The sequence below is a fragment of the Cydia pomonella genome, chromosome 18, assembly GCF_033807575.1.
Source record: "Cydia pomonella isolate Wapato2018A chromosome 18, ilCydPomo1, whole genome shotgun sequence".
NCBI classification, from domain to species: Eukaryota; Metazoa; Arthropoda; class Insecta; order Lepidoptera; family Tortricidae; genus Cydia; species Cydia pomonella.
Genome location: NC_084720.1, coordinates 16,427,447 through 16,450,936, shown reverse-complemented (window position 1 = coordinate 16,450,936; position 23,490 = coordinate 16,427,447). Strand labels below are relative to the sequence as shown.

Below are 23,490 nucleotides of genomic sequence, written 5' to 3'. Positions count from 1 at the left end.
TTGCCTAAAATAAATACGGTGGGCCTTACATGGGTCACTTACAATTACTGGGCTCGCGGTGGTCCAGTTAAGAATCTTCTTCCTCGCGTTGTCCCGGCATTTTTGCCACGGCTCATGGGAGCCTGGGATCCGCTTGACAACTAACCCCAAGATTTGGCGTAGGCACTAGTTTTTACGAAAGCGACTGCCATCTGATCTTCCAACCCAGAGGGTAAACTAAGGCCTTGTTGGGATTAGTCCAGTTTCCTCGCGATGTTTTCCTTCACCGAAAAGCGACTGGTAAATATCAAATGATATTTCGTACATTAGTTCCAAAAAACTCATTGGTACGAGCCGGGGTTTGAACCAGTTAAGAATAAGATCCCTTAGTACCTGTAAGTTGTAAACCTCGCGAACTCACAATATTAGTCATACTGGCGCTTAAATCCTTTAGGCCAATTTCCACCATTTAGAACATTTTGAAAAAAGGAAACGAAAAAAAACTATCTGATCTCCCGAACCTTCTCAGAGTTCACGAGAATTGGTTAAGAAATACGACCTGCAGAGGAGAACATCCAGAATACGAAAGTATTTTTGCTTCGCTAACGCTCGGTCAATTAATAGCGACACACTTGAGATAAGTCAATTAACAGCGTAACAAAGATGTCGACACAATGGTCTAATTAATAATTATAATGTAACGAATTACGCAATGTCCCAGTAATTTAATAATAGCCTTAATCCTGTCGTAACTCCATTTGCTCAACCATTTGATGGCTATCAGCTATCACTGGTACTGGCGAATACAAAATATGATAATCAATGCAATGAAAGTTAATAGGCGCAGGAACCGCAAGATTGGAGAATGTAAGATACTTTTGATGGGTAGCCATGTCACAACATGGCCAGCCTATAAGAAAAAAATATACTATAAGAGCAACCGACGTAAATGCAACTATGCAATAAATAAAAAACGGTAATAATATAACGATAATAATAATATAATATAATTTAGTTGCAATGCTTAGAATTAAGTACCTGGGCGACCGAGCTTTGCTCGGTTATAACTATTTATTGTAATATGGTGGTGTATAGGTGATAATCTACATAAACTTAAAAAGTAAAATGTGAACTGACAATTATTATTATTTACAATCGATTTTAACCTTACAGCACTTGTCACAGAGTAACGCCATCTATTGTCAATTTCTCTTATTACATAGGTCATTTTTTTTACTAAATTAAACTTGTCTAAAACAATAAAAATTAAAAAAAAATATATAAACTTGAACATAAAAAAAAACAAAAGTTAGTCACTGGGCGAGATTCGAACCCGTAACACTCGTTTAGCAGTCCGCGTCTTAACCCGCTGGACTAGACGGACAGTGGTCGGCATCACGAAATTAGCGACCATATTCTGCGTCGAAAGAAAAACGCACTAAAACTCGAAAACACGCGTTTTCCCATACATAAGACTAATCTAGATAGATTGTATACCCCCAAAAACCCCCATATACCAAATTTCAGCGAAATCGTTAGAGCCGTTTCCGAAATCACAGAAATATATATATATATATATATATATATATATATATTTAATAGTTGACTCCAGGATTATTGCGTATATTGGAGTTATTTTTAGTAAGATTGACCGCATTTACCACGGTAAATGCAAATTTATCCCGGCTAACTTTACCACTAAATAAAAAAACACTTTAATTTCAATGAAGTGAATTAATTATTTGAATTGTTCCTCACATTAACTTGTTAGTAGTTAAATCAAATCTCCCTTAAATGTACATACTAAATTAAGTAACAAGTCAATGTTTCATTCGACTGTACCAGTATGATGTCTTGTCCAATGCAGAGGTTTGCCCAATATTTATCAGCCACAACGGCGTATCCTGCTTACGAAATCTTAATTGTCTAGTCAAAAACACAGACAGCTATTATGACGTACGAATCTCTCAGAAAAATTCTACTTTTCGAGTTTTCGAAGTCCCAAAATCAAATCACAGGCTTCCAAACATATATTATTAAATATGTGTGAACCAGCAGCTTTCACTGGATCAAAAAGGGCTGACACATACCAAACATTTCATAATTTGAAGCCAGTGTGTTCCCGTGTCAAAGGTTACGTCTACGTCATACCGGACGTAGATCCTTGGGTCACGACTTCGTTAGTTAGCTTAGCTCCGTTTGTTACGATAAGGATTAGTAAAGCTTTCCACTCGTGAGTTCTCTACAGCACATATTTTTAAAACTAAATTTGTAGAATTAACTTTTTTTTAATTACAAAATGACCAGTAATTTAGTAATTTCCCATTGGCCTTTAGTAATTTCTGGTGGAAAACAGTGGCAATAGGTCCAAGCACCTAATCACTTTATTTTATTATTTGCCAGGGCATGGGATTGAATTGCAATTCTTAGCAGTCCTTCCGCTAAAAGAGCAAATTGCTTTGCAAATAAATAATAAAATTGATAAATTAGCAACGTAAGGATGCATCACCTGAATAGATTCATACAGAATAGTCCATCTTCCAACATAGGTGAAAAAATCAGTGACTAGCTACTAAAAGTGGTGATGAAGACAGTCGTATTTCGGTAATAAATGTTTAGTTAGCGGGTGGTTAAGAGGATACGGGAGCTGAGATTTAAATATTTTAGGTTAATATATCTGTCTCGCTAACGGAAGCGGCTCTTAAAACTAGTGCGATAAGGGCAACGCTAGGTTAGGTGAAAAGTCCTGTGAAAAAATCTCAAAAAAACGATGTTACGTACTCGACTGTTTCTTCCTCCAAAACTTAACCAAATCTAACGAAATTTTGAGATCTAAATGGTAATGAAATTATCTGTGTCGGACTGCTTTTGTGTTTTAGGTTAATTGAGGTCGGTGATGAATACCATGCTTCTCTTTGCGGTCTAGTAAATTAGGCCGTTTTTGCGAATATTTGAAGTGAAGCAAAAATATCAAAAAAAATCAAAACAGTCCGACACAGATATAAAAAACAATAATCTGTGTTTAAAAAATCATTGCTCTAGCTTCAAGAGCCACGGGGGAAACAGTCGAGTACGTTTGTATTGAGAAATGACCACTTCTGTTGCCTCTTAAAGTCCACATGGGCTTATAATGGCTCAATACCTATTAAACTAGTAGTGGCTCGGAGACTTCTGTGCAGAGGTGTACTTAAAAATTTGGCACCCTGAGCATTATGCATTTTATTCGGCGTCTTCTGGAAACGTGGGGCCTGCGCCGCCTTTCGCAGCCTGCCACCCCGGGCCATGCCCCCCCTGGCCCTAGGGTGAATACGACCCTGCTTCTGTGAGCTGTAGACCTCGCAAATCCGCTGGACTTCACCATGTTGGAAAATATCCATAAACTGAATCGACGTAAAAAAACCATTGAATTATCCAACTTGATCACAAAATTTTACGACGATCGGTTCAAAAATGCGATCTGTGGATGACACAATCCGGACATACGAAATCATGTCTAAGCAGAGGCGGAGATCTTCGTTTCACTCGGTTAATTATCTCGATACTTAGAAGATCTATGTTTTCAATTCAATTTATTACCCATGAAATATAAACCTAACTCTTACCCAATAATTCATGACGCACAAAACTGCAATATGTCTTCCCAACTTCGCAATCTTTCCAAAGATCAGCAAAACCTTTGACAAAATGTGGAAACTGGTAACAAATAGGTCGGCGCTGGCATCTAGGCAATTAAGATATCACCTATTTAAATAACCCTGTACTTTTCCAAATTGTATCATTGTGAAATAAACCTTATCTCTCGAACATTAAGTTTGAATTTCAATGCTTTATTAATGGAAGATATGAGGTTGTGAAAGTTGAAATTGTTATGTAAGATGCCCAGACGCGCAGACATCTGAGGTTTTGTCTTTTGTCATTTATTGCGAGAATTGCGCGTCTGTGTAACTTAACCGCAGAAAAGTTGGCAAAATTGAGTCATACGTGGATTTAAACATAGTTTTTATATCCTGGGTAGTTGTGGGTACTAACATTGGGGGGAAACGTGCACACAGTCGCACTTCTCACTCACTACATACAAAATCCAATCTGTTATGACGACACAAATACATAGAAAATGGCACACGTCAAAGACAAATCTTGCACACCTCGATCTCTTTTTGTGTACGGACGAGTCACAACATGCACCGCCATAGGTACAGTTGTGCCTATGCTTTGGCTGAGGGGAAATAGTATGAATGCCGCCTCCCTTCCCGGTGTTGCTCGAAGTTTGCCCCACGTGTGGATAAAATGCCACTTTCTCATTAGTTTTTGAACAATCAAGAGGGCCTTTACCAGTTGGTTAGAGGGGCTTTACCAGTTACGACGGGCCTTCTTTGGTGCGGTTTTTAATTAAATATCAGAAAAAGTTGTGTAGATTTTTTCGGTAACGACTAACGACCATAAAATTTTTAAGCGTTCATAGTCTACGCTAAGTAAAGAACTTGCCACTCGTCTCTATTTATGTATATGTAAATGCTAGTTACGAGTAAGTAATAACAGTTAACAACTGATCGTAGGTGAACCTTATGGTTTTTGCAATAAGGGTTTATCGACGAATTGTGAGATAAAAGAGTAGATTACAAAATTACAAGTGGGTTCACACGCTCGGATAAATGATTACTTTAGTTTAATCCCAGGCTCTTTTAAGGTTTTTAATTTGCAGTTTCATGTTTTAATAGAGTATTGTTTTTATTTTTATTTTTAAGAGTAGATCGTCTACAATTTGCATTTTATATTTTTATTTTCTCCTATAATGTGGCCAAACAAAAACAAAATAAGTACCTATTACCTAATCCATGTTCTAGATACACTTTGGGTAAGTATAGTATCTCAGGATTCTCAGGGTCTTCGCGCTAATATGTAAGAGCATAGAGAAATAAGAAGTAATAGAGTGCTCACTCCATACATTAGTTTTGGTACCGAAATGCTTATTATTTTCGTAGTCGACATCTAGCATCGAGTAGCGGAACTCTCAGTACTGCTACTCCACAATAGATATCGCGGCAAACAAAAGTCTCATGCTCAACGATCGATGCCGAAAATAAGCATTTTGGTACCAAAACTGACGTATGGAATGAGCACTTCTTATTTCTCTATGGTAAGAGTGATAGAGACAGAAACCATAGAAAGCGTTTCGTTGTCGTAGCGCAAACGATTAGCATCGTGGCCCTCATTTACTAAAATACAATTCGATTCGAACCGATTTGATTTGATTCGGTCTATTGCTCTAATTTCGTCAAGTCGCCGAACGCCTAGAAAACCGAAGAAATCAAATTAATAGATTACAGGGGCCCATTACTCGGATGGAATTAGACTAATATTATGTTGTCATATGGTAACCCATGCAATTTGACAATTCGTATGCCAATAATATTAGTGTTTATTTTTTAGGGACAATAAACAAGACAACGAAAAGAATTTAGACCTGGGGCCTATTTCTCGAACGGTATTAGACTAATAATATTAGTCCACGAACTGTCAAGTCGTATGGGTTACCATGGCAACACACAAAAATATTAGACTAATGCCGATCGAGAAATAGGCCCCGATTCCACCCTAATAAGTTTGTATGCTAGCAGCAAATCTAGGTGACGCAGACAATAACCTTGTGCATTTAGCAGATAACATCTTATTGTGCGAGTGTAACGGTTACTTTATCTGGATTACTGACACTAATGAAAGAATTCCAGTAGTTTTGCAAAAAACTGCCAGTTCAGGAATTTCGATAATCTATTGACGTGTTTACAAATGCTTTATTATGTCGTGAGAATTAACAGATACCTACAAGAGCCTAGCCGCTACGCTATCATACAATCTACGTTAAGTTAAGCTCTCATTAAAAAAAACGGCATAAGTATCTACTGAAATAACATTTGGCATGAACATTCAAGTAACATGTCTGATAGTAGTTTATGTCTATATTTAGTTGTAAAATAAGTTTTTGGCAAAAATTTCATTTTTGGTACAAGCTTTTATCGCTGACAGTACCTTTCTTTCCACAGGAAAATAATACTCATCAAGACAATTCTAAAAACCCCAAACATAATTTGGTTGCGTTGATTTATCAGTTTATCACAGAGTTCCTGTGGCTACCTCCTGTCTCCATAATCAGATCCACACTTTGGTACCTACCATAATATTCCCGACTTACATATGTATGCAAATTTTCAGCTTCATTGGAAACCGGGAAGTGGGTAAAATTTAACTTGCAAGATTTGATTACAGACCGAAAGACAGCGGACGGAACGGACGGGAACGGACGGAGACCGACGGACGGGACGGGTGAGATGAAGCTTGTAATTACCAGCCAGTGTAGCCATAACGCGCCAATCGTTAACGCTCCGAAGCGTAGCGTAGTCATCTCTATCACGACAACGAAAAAAATCACGATAGAGCACGTTGGGGGAGGGGGGGTAAAAGGAGACCTCACATTTTTTTTTATAGTGAACGAAACTAAGAGAAAATATCTTACCACATACTTTTCTCGGTTTCATTAAACATAAATATTCACTTGGCACTTTTAAATAGAGAGTATAAACAAGATTTAGGTACTCTATACAATACTATTTATCTTAAAATGAGGTCGAATGAAAAAATAAAATAATAATACACGTGAGGTTATGTGGGGGAAGGGGGGTTAGCCAAGAACCTCACCAAATATCACCAAGGGGGAGGGGGGGTCAAAAAAGTAGCCGAAAAAACCTCGCGTGATTTTTGCACAAGCCCAAAGAAGGCAGGTAGCAACCTGAAAGCCTTGCTAGGCTTCGTGGAGGAGCTGGGGTGGTTATTTTTATTTATCGTATGGCATTTTAAGTTACTGGATTTAAGTTAAATTAAATATTAATCTACAGATTAATGTCTGCACTCTTAGATACTCGATGGCCCTTTCGCTAAGGTTCGCGAGATCTTCAATCCGTCGCTTGAATTTCGTGAGAGGGCATTCCAGAACAATGTGTTCGACCGTCTGCTCAGGGTCACCAACTCACCCCACACACACTGAGGGGAGTCACACCAGCCCCATTTATGCCAATGGTAGGCACAGTTTCCAACACCTGTTCGTATGCGGTTGACTCCATACCCGGCGCGGTTTGTCGAAGCCAGGTGGACGTTTATTTGGGTTGAGTGTGAAAAGTTGTTTTTCCCTTAATTGTTGGGCATTCCACTCAGCTATCCATTAGTGCTGCATGCTGGGGTGGCTAGAGTAGCGCTACTTCGATTTCACGCAAAATAGGCACAATGGTTGTCGATTTGCGGAAAATGCCCTGAAACACTAAGGCTGCGTTTCCACCAGAGATGTGCCAAGGTGTCTGTAGCGAGGGATGTGTTGGTTAAGAACCAATAGAATAACTACACGCTGAGCGAGGAAAAGATACATACAACACTGTACATTTTAGTTTAATGCGCATATGACACCTTTAGAATTGCAAGCGTCTATAGGCTCCCGTGTCTGATTACCATCATCAGGGGGGCGAAACTGATTCTTTCGGACATTCTCGGCTCCGTTCGGCTCACCATTACTCCGGGCAACCATTACGGTTGGCACAACTTGACGTCCCTTTGCGTGTACGACCACAGACCACAGGTAAGATAATGACTTGGATTTTGACAACCCTAAATATCCGAAAGGGATAGTGCCATAAGCCACAGCTTGATTCGTCCCTGGATCGTTATCAATCTTCGGTTTTGTAGGAAGTTTCTTTTCTGTACGGTAGTAGGTACCATTACTTATCCTGTGACCAATCTCGTTTGCCATAGTTTTAGGTAATAATAAGTAACAACAGGCTCCTGATTTATTAGCAACGTGTGAACAGGCCTTAACCTCGTGTGAGCACGTCTCTGGATTTTGAAACCTATTGTTTTACTATACCGCTCTATTTTTTTATTTTGTAATAATCAGTTTCAAATTATTGAGCGCGTGTGATGCGATGGTATCTCGCGGAGTTTCATCCTTGAAGAACTAGATCACTTTAATTGCTACATGCAATTTTGTAAATATTAATTGACTTATTTGGAACAGATAGCTATGGGAAACTGATCCAAAACGAATTTTGAACTATCTCGTATAACTACATAGTTGTTATAAGTAGGAACTATTCAACATGACTTGCAAAATGTTACCTAATTCTCGACTTTTAGAGAATTTATTTGTTTTATGAGGGCAATGTTGTAGTTTAACCTCTCGTGTCGACCGCCCCGAAACCGATTTTCCATACAAACGTAGTCCCTATTTTCCTCTCTTATAACTTTATCATTATAGAAAATATTTTAATACAATATTATGATGCATATCAACCACAGCTATGACAGCTTGTAATTTTTCAGAGCATTTCAAGTTTTGTTATTCGCTCTCTCTCGTAATAATAGTCACATTTCTTCAACCAGAAATGCCAGTTTTGATAACTGACAGATCACATAAAAAACAAATTCAGATCACATTTATAACCAGTTATTAGATACAGTCACGTCTGAAAATATCGATACGAAGAAAGTGACAAAAATATGTATGAACCGCCTTAATATACGGGCAATAAAGTCGTGTATACATATTTATGGCACTTTTTTCGTATCGATATTTTCAGACGTGACCGTACATTCAGAACAAGCCTCCAGGAAAACTCATTTTTAAATACTTCTATGACCACAAATCTGCGCAGGTTCCTCAGTATTAAAAACTATCATTAAACCCAGCCTCAGTGAGACCACATAGCGGCACGTTGCGTCATACAGACGGACAGATACATATCTAGGAAGTGTAAATAATGGTAACAAAACGCTTGTGTAAACGTCCGCTATTGTGGTCTTCCGTATGACACATTTCTTTTTTTAATTAAGCTGTCCGACTGTCGGATTATATCGGACGAAGTATAGGTTATATCAAATTATGAATAATAAGGTTTATACTGCAGATTAAATCCAATAAGCGCCACTTGCACCATCCCACTAATACGGGGTTAAGAGGTTAAACCGTTAACCCAGTGTTAAATTGTGTCTTATCGTCTATTGCAGACGATTTATGGTGTGACACCGGAGAGACACCTTTTTTTTATGGCTGAAAAACCCAAGCGAGACCGACATGGTCGACACATCTACCGCAGGCCTTACTAGGTGTCTAACAAGGGCGTTGCCAGGGGACGCACAGGGGGCAGCTGCCCCCCAAGAGAATAAAATTTGTAACTAAATGTATGCCCCTCCCCCCTCCGCCATCAGCCATAGCAAGTGCAGCAGCCCCTCCCCCCCCCCCTCCCCAGCCATCTGCTAACGATGCCCTTACTATGTAATATCCTATGACAAATCAAGTTGCAGCTCAATCCGGTGGATACAACATGAGCTTTCCAAATACGCTGAACAAACAGCTAGAAACTATTAATTTTCCATAAGAAGCGCAAATAGTTATCCGGTAAAAGCAGCACGTTGTATGACGTAACTTGTTAGTTTAGAAATGGCTAAAAGACGAATAAAGTTTAGTTGTCTTTGGTTTATTTGACGTTTTGGAATTGTACACGAAATAGTCTTGTTGTCCGATTTAGTCGTCAATTTAGAAGTGCTGCGAACGAAGCCCACACGTGTTTGAAGGAATGTAAAGTGTATTTAAATATGGCAAAGATTATTGACATGAAAACGTAAATGTTGGAGTGGTCATAGATAAGTAGATTGAATCAGTCAAAAAGTTTGAGCACCACGGGCTGCGTGGCCCTGTGTTAAGGTTGATGATCGACTTTTTAAAGGAAAGACAGCAATCCGTTGTAATCAATAATGGATCAACAAAATCAGACGACGGTTGTGTTGACATGGGGGTCCCCCAGGGGTCGTCCTTGGCCAATTTATGTTTTCTAATGCAAGTCAATGATTTACCAGACGCGGTGGACGGCAATATGTTCGTCTTTGCTGACGATGCTTGCGACATACTAACCGCCCCGAACTTAGACTCCTTAGAAACGTTGATAACTCGTGACGTTTATAAACTCCTTTACTGGTTTTCTGTGAATGGACTCGTCCTAAATGTAGCTAAAACCCAGGTCCTCCATTTTAACCTGGGTGGCTGACCACCAAGACCGCTCGCTGTGGTCATTAACAGCACAATACTCCCACAAGTCACTTCTGCCAAATTCCTGGGCGTCACCCTCGACACATCACTGAAATGGGACACCCAAATTCAATTACTTTGCACAAAGCTAGCAGGAATCTGTTTTGCACTAAAAAGACTGTCTATTATTCTTCCACAGGCCCAAGTGCGTAGCAGTTATTTTGCCCTTTTCCATTCTGTGCTAAACTACAGTCTCGAATTTTGGGGAGTCGCCGCTGACTGGCGTCGCGTCTTTGTACTGCAGAAACGAGCTGTAAGAATAATAGCCAACGCCGCTCCCGGCTCACCAGCTCGACAACTATTTATATCATTACGAATTTTCAACATCATAAAGTTCGTACGATCCAACTTTGACACATTTCCTCATAGGACGGGTAACCTAAGATGTTTAAGGAATAGGAACAGAGGTATACTCGAAACATCCAGATTCAGACTAACTAAATCTACCAAAACGACCTATGCTATGGGCCCAAAAATCTATAATGCCATTCCTGAACAAATTGCCACAATATCAAATGATAATTCATTTTATAATAAATTAAAAAAATGGCTAATGACAACGCCTTTTATGACATAGATGAAATATTGCAAATGTAGAATATGATAAAATATTATAATTTTTAATAATTTGTTACTTTATTGAACGCATTATGTGAATATTTTTATATTATTATCTAGATGTTGGTATTAACTAAATTGTAATTTTGACATGTAATGTATGTGTACATTATTAATAATAAATATGAATATGAATATGAATATGAATCGCAGAGGCATTCTAGCCTTCAAATAGACTGCACTGCACTGCACTGCACTGAGAAAAAAAACCATTGAAAACAATTGAAATTGCATTAACCTTTAGATAGATGGATAGATAGAAAATCCGTTTATTTGTTTGCCACAATACACACAGGAAATACAAATAATAAAATGACAACAAAAAACAACATATAATGTGTAATTTTTTTGTAATTTAATTTAACTGACGATATTTTGACATTTTGTTATTAGTTCTAAATGAATTTATAACATTATTCTACGATTATTTACCCATTTTGAAATTGTAATTTAATTATAGCTATACCGCACATTTAAGTCTAATCTTAAATTAAGAATATGGTATTTTTATTTGACGTGTAAAAATCTGTATTTTTTTACCAATAAAAATCTGAATCTGTGACGTTTACACAATAAATGTGGTTTGCCAACTACCTACAAGTCGACACTCCGTTGGGATGTGTCATGGCGGGCAGATGGCAAGCACACGATCACAATTTGTATTTTATTTACCACCTTTTCATACAACGGAGCTAAGACGTCACAGATAATACAAAATCAAATGAGATAAATACACATTTGTACAAAATAGAAGTAGAAAGAAAAAAAATACATTGAAATAATACTGTTCCATACATATAGGAAATGTTGTGTGCGTCGCAGCAAAACAAAAGGGTTCTGGCTCAGTATTATGCTTCACCCTATGGGAGAGGCACTGATATTCTGCCAGGACCAGATCACGATACGATAACCAATATACAGTGTAAAATATGCAATTATCAAAGTTAGTACTTACCTAAATATGTACCTTGTTTATAAAACTAGTGACAAAATTACCACTGATACATAGATATGATGTTGAAGTGTCAGTGTGATTAGCAGGCTTAAGTAATACGTAGTGTCAAGTGTAATAATAAGAGGAAATTCATATTTTATACATAACGAATTACTAAGACCAAATAAAATAATAGTATTAGTAAAGACTAAATTCGGTAATCAGCAACCAGGTAACCATGACGAACTCCAAAACTTTGCTTCTCCAAAAGGTATTTTTTTAAATCAAATTTGAACGATTGCTTGGTTTTCATATGACGAATATTGTTATGGTGGCGGGATATTGTTCCAGCACCCGGTTGCGAGATACCGAAAACAGCCAGTGAAAGCAACGGTTTTTAGCATATTTAGGCAGAAGTGAAAACTTGAATATTAACGTTGTGCCTTTTTGATACCTATTTTGGAATGGTTAGGGAATAATTTGCACGAATTGCTTGAATTATCAGTATAAATGTACTATCATTTATGTGGTGAAATACAATATTCAGGTATTCTTTTATTCCGATCTACTTCAATAACATTGTAACAGTTTTCGATCAGAGCCCCTAGTGTAAATTTATTCGATTTCGGAACGTGACGTACGCGTTTGTGTTAAGTCTCATTTAGTATGGGATGTAGAAACAGCGCGCCAAGCGGAACGTTTTGGAAACTCAAAATCCCATACAAAATAAGACTTAACGTACGTCACGTTTAGGTATCGAATAAATTTACACTAGGGGTACTGGTCACGTGTCCGTCTTACGAATTTTCAATCTGACGAATCTGTCGGTCACGTGACCTGTCGCGAGTTTAACATTTTTTCCCCATCACAAAAAGTGCACAGCGCTGCTAATAAAGAAGTTTTCACTTCAAAAAATGTGCTCGATATAAATCATATTTTTCCAGTGTAGGTAGGTACTCCTATAGATTGTGTCATTCACGAAAACTGCAATGACTCGTAATGTCATTTTATTAAAGGTTAGATTTGAAACATCTGCGCGTCATCGTAAATGACACGACCTATAGGCAAGTAAATGAGAAAGCCTCAGAGAGCCTACCGCGAACTACGTTCGATGTGTTGCATCCCTGTCACACTTACGTACGAATTTACAAGTGTGCAAGAGAGGCAACACGGAGAACGTGGTTCGCGGTAGGTCCTCAGATGATCAGATCACATGTTTGTCGACAATTATAATGTGATCTGAGACATATCATATTTTACTGCCTTTACTTGTTGCCGCCCTAAGTGCACTAAGGGTCATTGCATAAATTACGTCACACCATATTTCATTATTTATTTACTTATCCTATAATATTTATGCTTTACACAGGTGGAGTTCTAAGCAAACACTACAGAATTGCGCGACTAACAGCGTGTGAAATATTTCATTTGAATAGCCTATCGAATTGCCGCGTAGGAGGCTAAATGTCGTGTCACAAGTTCACAATAGGGAATATTACGAAAACTCTGCGTAGAGGGCGCTACTAGAACAAACACGAAAATATAAATGTCGTTATCTATTACCTTCTTCCTCTTGCACATATTCGAGAGATAAAGAACGAAATTACGATTTTCCTGTTTCTGAAAACCGCAAATTGCGGGGATCTTTCTCTTTTACTCTTACTAAGACTTAATTAAGGTGACAGAGAAAAATGCCTGTAATTGACGAACTTTGATTTTCGCGGTTATAGCCCTGCCCTCTGCAAACAAACCGCCTTGGTGCGTTAGTGTCATAGTGAAAACTACTCAAAAAACTGTTTAAGACAAAGTAGGTATGTGTAAGTTAATCTATGGTTTACAATATGTGCCAGTGCTGCACTCTGGCGGCTCCCTATTCACTTAATAAGTGTACATTAAGACGATGTACACACTGACACCTGTCACCTGTCCCTGGACAGGAACCTATTTTGATGAGAGAAACCGCGAAAAACCAAATGCCTCTCTATCGCTCAAATATCCCCTTGCACGACATAGTAGGTAACTTACCTACACATGTTATAGTAACTCGATTTGGCTCATATGGACTCAGTATCACACATACATATGAGCAGAGCAATATTGGGACCGTGCGAAGTGCGTGGTGGGAGTAAGTAAAGCGATCCCAGCGCATTAGGTGGTTAAAATTAAAACTAACTGCGGATAGCGTCTTTAACATTTCGTACAAGTTATATGGCTAGAAATAAAACTTTGATTTACGATTTCTCCTAATTTAAATTGTATGCTTTAAGGGACCATCGTAATCTGTATGAAATGCTTAATATAACTAACGTATTTAATTTGATAATTGTTAATAATGTATCCATGTAAATAGCTTTGCAAATGCCACAAATTATGTGAACTTTTTCTAGAAGTTAAGAATCCCCATAGTAAGTTATCCTTAAAAGATAGACATTAACATCGCGGACTTTTTTGTAGACCTATGAATGAGAAACAACCCCACCATATTTTCACCCCGTTTTCGATTAAAGCTCCCAGCCAGCATTTTCTCCGACAACATCGTTATATTTCAACCAATTTACACAAAACCTTAACAAGTTATATACCTAAACCTTCCTCAAGAATCACTCTATTGATAGATGGAAGTCGTATGAAAATCCGTTCAGTAGTTTTTAGTTTTGGAGTAGTTTTATAAGATGTAGTGAATTGACGGTTTTCCCCTAGACTTGCGGTGAGAGTCAGAATGGCGGGTGTACCTAAATAAAATCAAATGAAAAGCATACCATATTTTTGTACCTAATTTGTACTATTTAGTACCTCGTTTAAAAAAAATTGTACCTCACGGTACGTAAAGTTATCATCAAAAAACAGGTCACCCGCCATCCTGACAGTCAGAATGGCGGGTGTACTTTATTACGCTATGTTCCCGTGGTTATTGATAAATTCTATAAAAGCCAAATTTTTGTACCTTTTTTGTACCTTCATATTCAATTATAATATGAGTCATTTTATTTGTGCTTTCCAAGTTTTACTCATTTTATATTTTGCTTGCTATTACAGTTTTGCAGGCGTTATAATTTTTCAAGTTATCGATTTAATTTTTAAGAAAAAACGCTAAGGTACAATTATTTTTATTACGCTAGGATTTAGTACCTTTAATGTTAAATCTGTTAAGTTCAAATAATTCAGAAAATCATGTCTTAAAAATGATTTTTCTTAGGAAGATTTCTTTGAATTAGCGCCTAGCCTTTTTTAACGCTAAGGTACAATTATTTTTATTACGCCAGGATTTAGTACCTTTAATGTTTAATCTGTTAAGTTCTAATAGCTCAGAAAATCATGTCTTAAAAATGATTTTTCTTAGGAAGATTTCTTTGAATTGGCGCCTAGCCTTTTTTAAGACATGATTTACTGAGTTATTTGAACTTAACAGATTAAACATTAAAGGTACTAAATCCTGGCGTAATAAAAATAATTGTACCTTAGCGTTTTTTCTTAAAAATGAAATCGATAATTTGAAAAATTATAACGCCTGCAAAACTGTAATAGCAAGCAAAATATAAAATGAGTAAAACTTGGAAACCAAAAATAAAATGACTCGTATTATAATTGAACCTATATGTGAACCAGCTTATGGATGAGCTCAACAATGCCTATGTCGGATGCTCCGTGGATGGCAAATCCATAAATAACATCAGTTATGCTGATGATATGGTGTTGTTGAGCCCATCCATGAGTGCACTCCAAGAGTTGCTGGATATTTGTGACAGGTACTCGGTGAGACATGGGCTAAGGTACAATGGGAAAAAGAGTGAGGTACTTGTTTTTAAAGCAGGAAGAAAATTCTACAAAACAGTACCTCCTGTGACCTTGGGCGGGGAACCACTCAGGGTCACTAAAACTTTCAAATACCTTGGTCACTGGGTCACCGAGGACCTAAAAGATGACCTCGACATAGAGAGGGAGCGTAGAGCGTTGGCCGTCCGCGGAAATATGCTGGCGCGCAGGTTTGCCAGGTGTAACAAAGACGTGAAAAAGACGCTTTTTAAAGCTTTTTGCCAATCGTTTTACACCTGCAGCCTGTGGGCTAGCTATACTCAGCGGGCGTACAATGCTCTACGAATACAATATAACAACGTTTTCAGGATGCTGATGGGGTTGCCACGGCACTGTAGTGCGTCGGGAATGTTCGCGGAGGCGCACACGGATGACTTTTTTGCAATTATATGCAACAGATCGGCGTCACTTATGCAGAGACTGTGTGGCAGTACCAATAGCATCCTGAAAACGTTGGCAGGTAAGATAGATGCACCACTGCTCATGCACTGGAATGGACTGCATGTGGCAGCCACAGATGCTGAGAAGTGGTGCATCTAGATTGCCTAGTTATATTTTTGTTTTATTTTTTTTTATTTTTTTTTTGTACTTGTAGATATATTATTAGATTTATTATTATTATTTTGTATGTCACTAACCTTAATTAATTTTAAGATTTGTTGTAAATACTAACAATTATGGATCTATTGTGGATTCGAATTAAATAAATAATTGAAATTGAAATTGAATATGAAGGTACAAAAAAGGTACAAAAATTTGGCTTTTATAGAATTTATCAATAACCACGGGAACATAGCGTAATAAAGTACACCCGCCATTCTGACTGTCAGGATGGCGGGTGACCTGTTTTTTGGTGATAACTTTAAGTACAAATTAGGTACAAAAATATGGTATGGCTTTAATTTAATTTTATTTAGGTACACCCGCCATTCTGACTCTCACGACTTGCGGACACTAGGTTGCGTGACAGTCGTGCACATAGCGAATACCTAAAGTATTTAGGCATCCAGGTTTTATTCATTTTTATAAGAAAAGGTAGAACTTATGTCAAAAAATTTTTTTTTACCAATCGCGAAAAAAATTTACTTTCCCATACAAAATAGAATCTGGCTACTGAAATATTACACAATATTTTAGCGGGAAATTCAAAAAATCTTGGGCTGGTCACACTTTGAGTAGTAGGAATTATAGTTTTGATACTAGAAAATATTTTTGATTTTCTGTGCACAAGTAAGGTACCTAAGGAAATAAGTTAATATACGTTGACGTGCACTCAAAGTCAGCTCACGTAATTTCTACCTCTATGTACAGTACAAAGACATATATAGACATGTTTCGCCAAGATACTTTAATTTATTTTATATTTTTATATCAATTTACTACTGACCAGTCATTCCACAGATTTCTTCTAAATATTAGTTTTCAGTATCCGATTCTTTACACACTTGTCCTGTTCATGAGATTCAGGTATTAATAAATTCACGTACTTAATCAAAGTTATAGGTAAATGTTAGAACTAGTACTTAAAGTATCAAAATATTAATCGAACACCAACCTACTAAGTTGTTTACGACTTGTAAAGATTGCAGTTTTTCGTTATACAACGCTTCACGTCGACTTCGCACATTATAGTAATTATTTATGAGCTTAAATAATAGTTTGCGGACCTCACTTGGTAAAGGCAATATTAATATTGTTTAAAATAAACCCCTTATAAACCGCGAATAATTTGAATGAATGACATAAATTGACAACAGACTAAGGGCCAGTTGCACCAAACCACCTGCTAACGTAAGCACAGTTCGCTAAATTTTAACGCTTACGTGGGGGTCTTAACGATTGCTAAATAAAATGCGTTGCACCAACTATAAAATAACAGAATGTCGGCGCTAATCGTGTGGCCATACTATGAACGCGTTCCTACCAAAAAAATTATGGTAGAATTATTTTTTCATATAGCAACCCAGTCATAAATGTCAGTTGTCAAATTTTTCAACAACGAGAAAACTTGTAGGCGCGAACTAGTTTCTTTTCAGGTTTTAAATCTAAATATTACACAATTTATGCCATGCCAATCTTGAATATATTTATGATTATATTAATGGCACATTAAATTAAAGTGAAACTACTGACTACGATTGTTCAGTGTCCAAGTGCTTTCCAAGCTGCAATACCGAATTAAACAAGGAGCTGCATTGCCCGGTAAGTTATCTTATTCGTTTAATACGTATCCCTAACTACTTTCAGAGCCCTAAGCACAAGGAATTACCTACGCTACCTACAAATACCGACAGTTGGGGCAACATTTCCAATTACATATATTGTTGACACAATAATACATAACTGTTAGTTCTGTTAGTAGCAGATATTCAAGTTACTTTAGTACTTTAATTTAAACCTGCTTGATCTAAGCATTTTCTTTTTGCCAATGGTTGAAACGGATCACAATATATTTTTATGCACAATAATTTCATGTTACTTTCTTTTCAGGTTTGATATACACCATTTGATATGGAATACAAGATGAAAGTTACACACAAGTGAATCGATTCAAGAAATCAAAGAATCATACACTAGATTAACTGGAAAAACTTGTTGCGAAAAATAAAGTATTATAAATGATATCTGAATTTAATTTTTGATAATAAAATACATTTTTAGTTACCTTATCTTACTTTATTTTCTATCTTACACTAAATCCTTTTTAGGTAGTGACTAATGGAGGTAAAAGGTTATCCGGAGAGAAATCAACAACTCATTGACATATAATATATTATTTCACAATTATATTTAAGTGCCTACTTATTATATTTTCTGTCATACTGGTGACTTCACTTGTTTATTCCAACTATTATTTATTTTTTTCTTTATTGGGGTGATCATGATATAAATCATTTATGAAACATGGATGGGCTGTTGAAAAACTGGTATGGGGAAAACAAATAAAATCAATCTGAGGGCCTTTTATTATGACTGATTTTAGAACTATTTAGGTATGTTAGGTTTTAAATGATGATGAATAGGGATTGGTGGGTTAATATGTAGGTAGGGTATTGTCAGTAGTCAGTTGTGTGTATAATGAATGTGTAGTCAGATTTAAAAATAATGGGTTTACACATTCTCTAAAGTATGTTGTAATGCTCTTTTGCAAATTAAGACCTATGGATTATATTTTTACTATTTAACTGTTATGTTATTTCCAATACATGGCTAGGGTTACATAGAATTGTTACATTGTAATTTATTTATATGCGACTTCACTGTATGACTGGTTGAATACAAGTAAAATTCAGGTGACAGAAGGGAGGCCATATTATATTTTATCTAACCCAGGTATTGGCTGTTATATTTATAAATGTTATCCAGTATGAAAGGAAACAATTAAGATGGTCAGCTCTTTATCATTTGTCACCATGCCTGTCATGTTCTAACAAGTATGTATGTGCAAAAGTGACAGGCATAGTGACAAGTGGATAAAAATGGAACCATGCTGCCACTGCAGGTTATACCTATTAAACTACTCAGTTGTTCACATGTATATTCAATATTTCCAGAAGAATTACTTTATTAGGCTCGGAGGCCACTATTGTCTAGACACAGTAAGAGATCCTTTGGCGTAGTATCAAGGTAAGTATGTCAGGGCATGCCGAGGCATCCCTCACACAAACAAATGCTAAGAACATCTGGCATTTCTAAGACACTGTGGTAAACCTGAAAATTCCAGAGGGATACCTTGACATTCACAAGCAGAGCTCAATGTGTAGGCATGCCTCGGCAATATGCTGAAGGACGCCCTGCCATGCCATGTCGCTAACGGGTGCGGGACCCTATAATAGGTATAATGTAATAATTGAAGATAAGAGATACCCAGGTAGCCCACACTCAAAATAAATGTAGATTTTTGGAGCTGTTAATTGTTAAATCTAATTGTAACTTTGTATTCTAATAAATATTAATTTAAATATAAATATCACCATAAATAAAACTGTTTTAGTTAATTACTTGCAAAGTTGTTGTTTCTAGGGTTAATGAATAAGATATGTTGTAAAAGCAAATAAAACACAAGCAAGTATGTATGAATTGAAGTATTATAATCAGTTTTACATTAGGTACACATTTTGCCCACTTATATATAACCTATTATGCCGACTGGTCTGGAATTGTCCAATACATTTTCTTCGCACTAAAATACTTGATTTCATATGTAGCATCTTGTTTTATGTGATTTTATAGTTATCAATATAGTTCACTTCTCTTCTGGGTTACGATTTTCAGAGGCCGACTTTGTATATGTTTATAGTTGTCATCTCGCTGTTTTCGAATATCATAGTTAGTCCACTAATATTTCCAAGCGATATAACATTCTTATCTTGATTCCAATAAACAGAGAGCGTTTTAAATTGATTTTAATGACCAGTCTGTCGATAAATAGTGTTCATTACATGCCGTCGAGGTTCACTTTATGGGACGTATTTGTTAACCTGTGATAGCATCAATCTGGTCTTATCCTCAACTTAAACTCATTCTGCACTCGATTTCAATTTAAAACACACCTTTTCTTTGAATATCCGGAACAAATTAATGTATTTTATGAAACACAAGTAGTCTCGCAACTAAAATGACATTTAAAACCATTATGTCAACTATCACACGTTTTTGCGTTTAGATATTTCCACCTTTTTATTGTTATAAATATATTTTTAATAATTTACATTACTTTTTACTCAAATTATTTAATAATCAAACATAAATTCGTGAAATACGGACGATTTCCAAAAAGCGCCGCCATATTTATCGAACGACTTTGCTGTTAACCAGTGCTCTGCCACCGGTTAAGGGCAGCGTAACTTTTTAACGGACACATAGCGTGGTGCAACCCAAATATGCAGTTAGCATTCGCTAGCGCCATATTTACACATGATCAGTACATCAAATGGGCATGGTGCAACTGGCCCTAATAGCTTTTTTTAATCATAGACAATTGGTGATACAACATGAAAATATCTGTCAACAATATTTGGCTAGCCAGACTTCTATCAAGTATATCAACATCAACCAGTCAAAATGTATGGGAGAGTCAATTTTATTTCGCGATCTCAGGGTTAGTCCCATAGTACAAGTTGTATAAGTATGACCTAATATATCCATCGCGTAAATTATTACAGGCTTCGAGCAACACCGGCTTCCGATACGTCGGAAGGGAGGAGCCCAAGCGATGTCTTACCGTACAAATAATTCTGCCATTTTTTGCGGCAGGAAACATTTCCTATTTCCTTTTAGTATGTAGTATACACATCCAATCTGTAATGACGACACAAATACATAGAAAATGACACACGTCAAAGACAAATCTTGCACACCTCGATCTCTTTTTGTGTACGGACGAGTCACAGCATGCACCGCTATAGGTACAGTTGTACCTATGCTTCGGCAGAGGGGAAATAGTACGAATGCCGTCTCCCTTCCCGGTGTTGCTCGAAGATTACAGGTGACTAAATTTACACCCTGTATATCGTGGTGTCGGTGTGTGCATTGCCTTATAGGTGCATATTGTAAGATCGAAGAGTAAAAAGTCGATTTTCATACAATATTAGTATTAATTGCAGGTCAATAAGTTACATTATACTTAGGTGTAGCATACCTGTAATATAACAATGCGTCCGACACTAAATATCAAAAGTTGCACGTCAATTGGTCAGCACATCGTTTACAGTATATACAAAAACACTCTTGCTCGGGCCCGACGTCGGACCTGACATCGGACGACAGCGAGTGGGGATGTAATTGGCCCTTTTTTGACTTCTACCTCACCGCCGAGCCGAGTATTCGTATCGTCAATAACGAAAGTTTTCAAAAATGATTAAGTATTCATGTTCACTGTGCTAGCAGAATGGCTTTATCTGGGTAAGTTAGTAAAATTGTATTGTTGTGTTTAAGTTAATTATACTCAATTGTCCTAATTTTGTAATAAATACATACGCTTGAAACTTCAATTAACTTTCTAATGATTATACAGTAATTATAACGTAGTGATTATATACTCTTTGGTAATTATTACTACAGGATCGTGGCCGGTCCTGTTTTCTGATCAATGATCTCCGTCTTGATATATCTCAAATTTTTGAAAAGATTGTATTCGACTATATACTTAATAGTTTTTATTTACAGAAATTGGCGGATGGAGAAAACAGGAGGATCTACTTTGAAGCTTCTTGTTGCACTAACATGTACAGGTGAACGTGATGCATGTATAATATCGAATGAACTTTTGATTGATGATTTGGTCAAAGTTCGTTTTCAATGGAGTTCAAAAAAATGTAAAGATAATGATGCACCAGAGATATCTACCAAATTGTCATTATCAAAATGTGACGCTGACAATAATAGTTCCATCAAAATAAATTTTACAAGTGAAATATTAGAATATTCTGCAATTGGTATTCACACCCTCAATAAGTGGTCAGAATGGGAACTCATAGGAACTACAAAACCAAATGTAAAAACAGTTAAACCATTGGTGTATACTATTATTATAGATATCTTGATAACTGTATATCAGTTTAATATAGACATGACATTTCCTAAGTTATATTCAGACACAGACTTCACTGATTTTGCTCTTTCTACTACTGGAGGGTCTGTGCCTATACACAAGGTGTGCCTGGCTGCTCACAGTGATGTGTTTAGGGCAATGTTGAAAGGGGAGTGGAAAGAGACGGCGGAAGGACAAGTAAATATTCAGGGAGTGACCCTCGACACACTTGAACAGCTTAAGAAATACTTGTACTTAAGCAGTGTGCCCGATGATGTGGATGAGCTCTGTTCACTGCTGCTGGTTGCCCGACGATACATTATAGAAGACCTTGAAAAACACTGCATTAGGGTGATTGCAGAGACAGTTTCCTCGGAAGAATTATTCTCAATTATTGAATTTGCTTGTGAGAACCAGATTCCTGAATTGCCCTTTGCAATTTTACAGGTGACTGAAGATTCTGTTGTCAACGAAGCTTACAAAATTAAAAAACAGGCTATGGTTAAAGCTAAGATTAGAGATGATAAAATTGATGAATCATGAATAATATTGTAACATTAAACATAAATCGGAGGTAATCTGACATAAATCACATAAACTGCTACTATAATCTAGATCTTAAATAAAATAATTCTAAACTTTTTCATTGCAAATGCTAGTTTTATGCATGCTTGGTCAATTACTTTCATATATATATTTTTTGTAAGTATCTAAAAATGTTAATATTGTTTTTTATTGAAAATTATGCTATTGATTATTGATATGATTGATGTCTTTATAGTGATGATGTACAGTCACGTCTGAAATCATCGATACGATCGAAGTGCCAAAAATATGTGTACACGACTCTATGGCTCATATATTAAGGTAGTGTATACATAATTTTGGCACTTGTCCGTATCGATATTTTCAGACGTGACCGTATGTAAGCAAACTAGAATGATAATTGTATTACAAGTAGGGAGATCTAGAAAACGAATAAAAAGACAATTGATTGTAATTAGCTTTCCCCCTTTCATATTGTTTTAAATATTGATTCTAGAGAAGTGTTATTAATGTTTTTTGTAGAAAATTTAATGTAAATTATATATGAATTATATATATTTATGTACTATAGGCCACCGTTTACGATTTACTAAAAAGGGACTTTAAAATTGTTTATAATTAACATTCCTAGTAAAGTTTTTTTTTAATATTGATCCTAGCGAATAGTATTTGACATATTTTTTGTAGGAAATTTTATGTGAGTTATTTATGTTTGAGGTTTTTTTGCTATTGGTCATACTTTACAAATTATTATTATTATAAATATTATATCTATTTTGTTCTTTTATATCTTTTTAAATGAAATTTATAAAATTTCAGTCTCGTTATTAGGTCATTTGAAAGAGCTCAAATAGAAAATTATAAAAAATTTGCTTATGAAGGAAGTGAAAAAAATACCATTCCCCCCCTTATCTCCGAAGTTTACGAATGAAAAATTATGAAAAT

At 36.4% G+C, this 23,490-nt stretch overlaps 1 protein-coding gene and 1 long non-coding RNA gene across 2 annotated transcripts; both read left to right on the top strand.

The window, feature by feature from the left end:
* Positions 1 to 17,222: 17,222 nt before the first annotated feature.
* On the top strand, positions 17,223 to 18,136 carry LOC133527781 (uncharacterized). Its single transcript, XR_009800914.1, has 2 exons — positions 17,223 to 17,669; positions 17,958 to 18,136. It is a non-coding gene; the product is annotated as an uncharacterized LOC133527781 (long non-coding RNA).
* A 2,631-nt stretch (positions 18,137 to 20,767) lies between these two features.
* On the top strand, positions 20,768 to 23,490 carry LOC133527792 (BTB/POZ domain-containing protein 9-like). Its single transcript, XM_061864965.1, has 2 exons — positions 20,768 to 21,371; positions 21,636 to 23,490. Exons 1-2 carry the CDS (start codon positions 21,358 to 21,360, stop codon positions 22,540 to 22,542), a joined length of 921 nt encoding a protein of 306 aa, XP_061720949.1. The 5' UTR covers positions 20,768 to 21,357; the 3' UTR covers positions 22,543 to 23,490.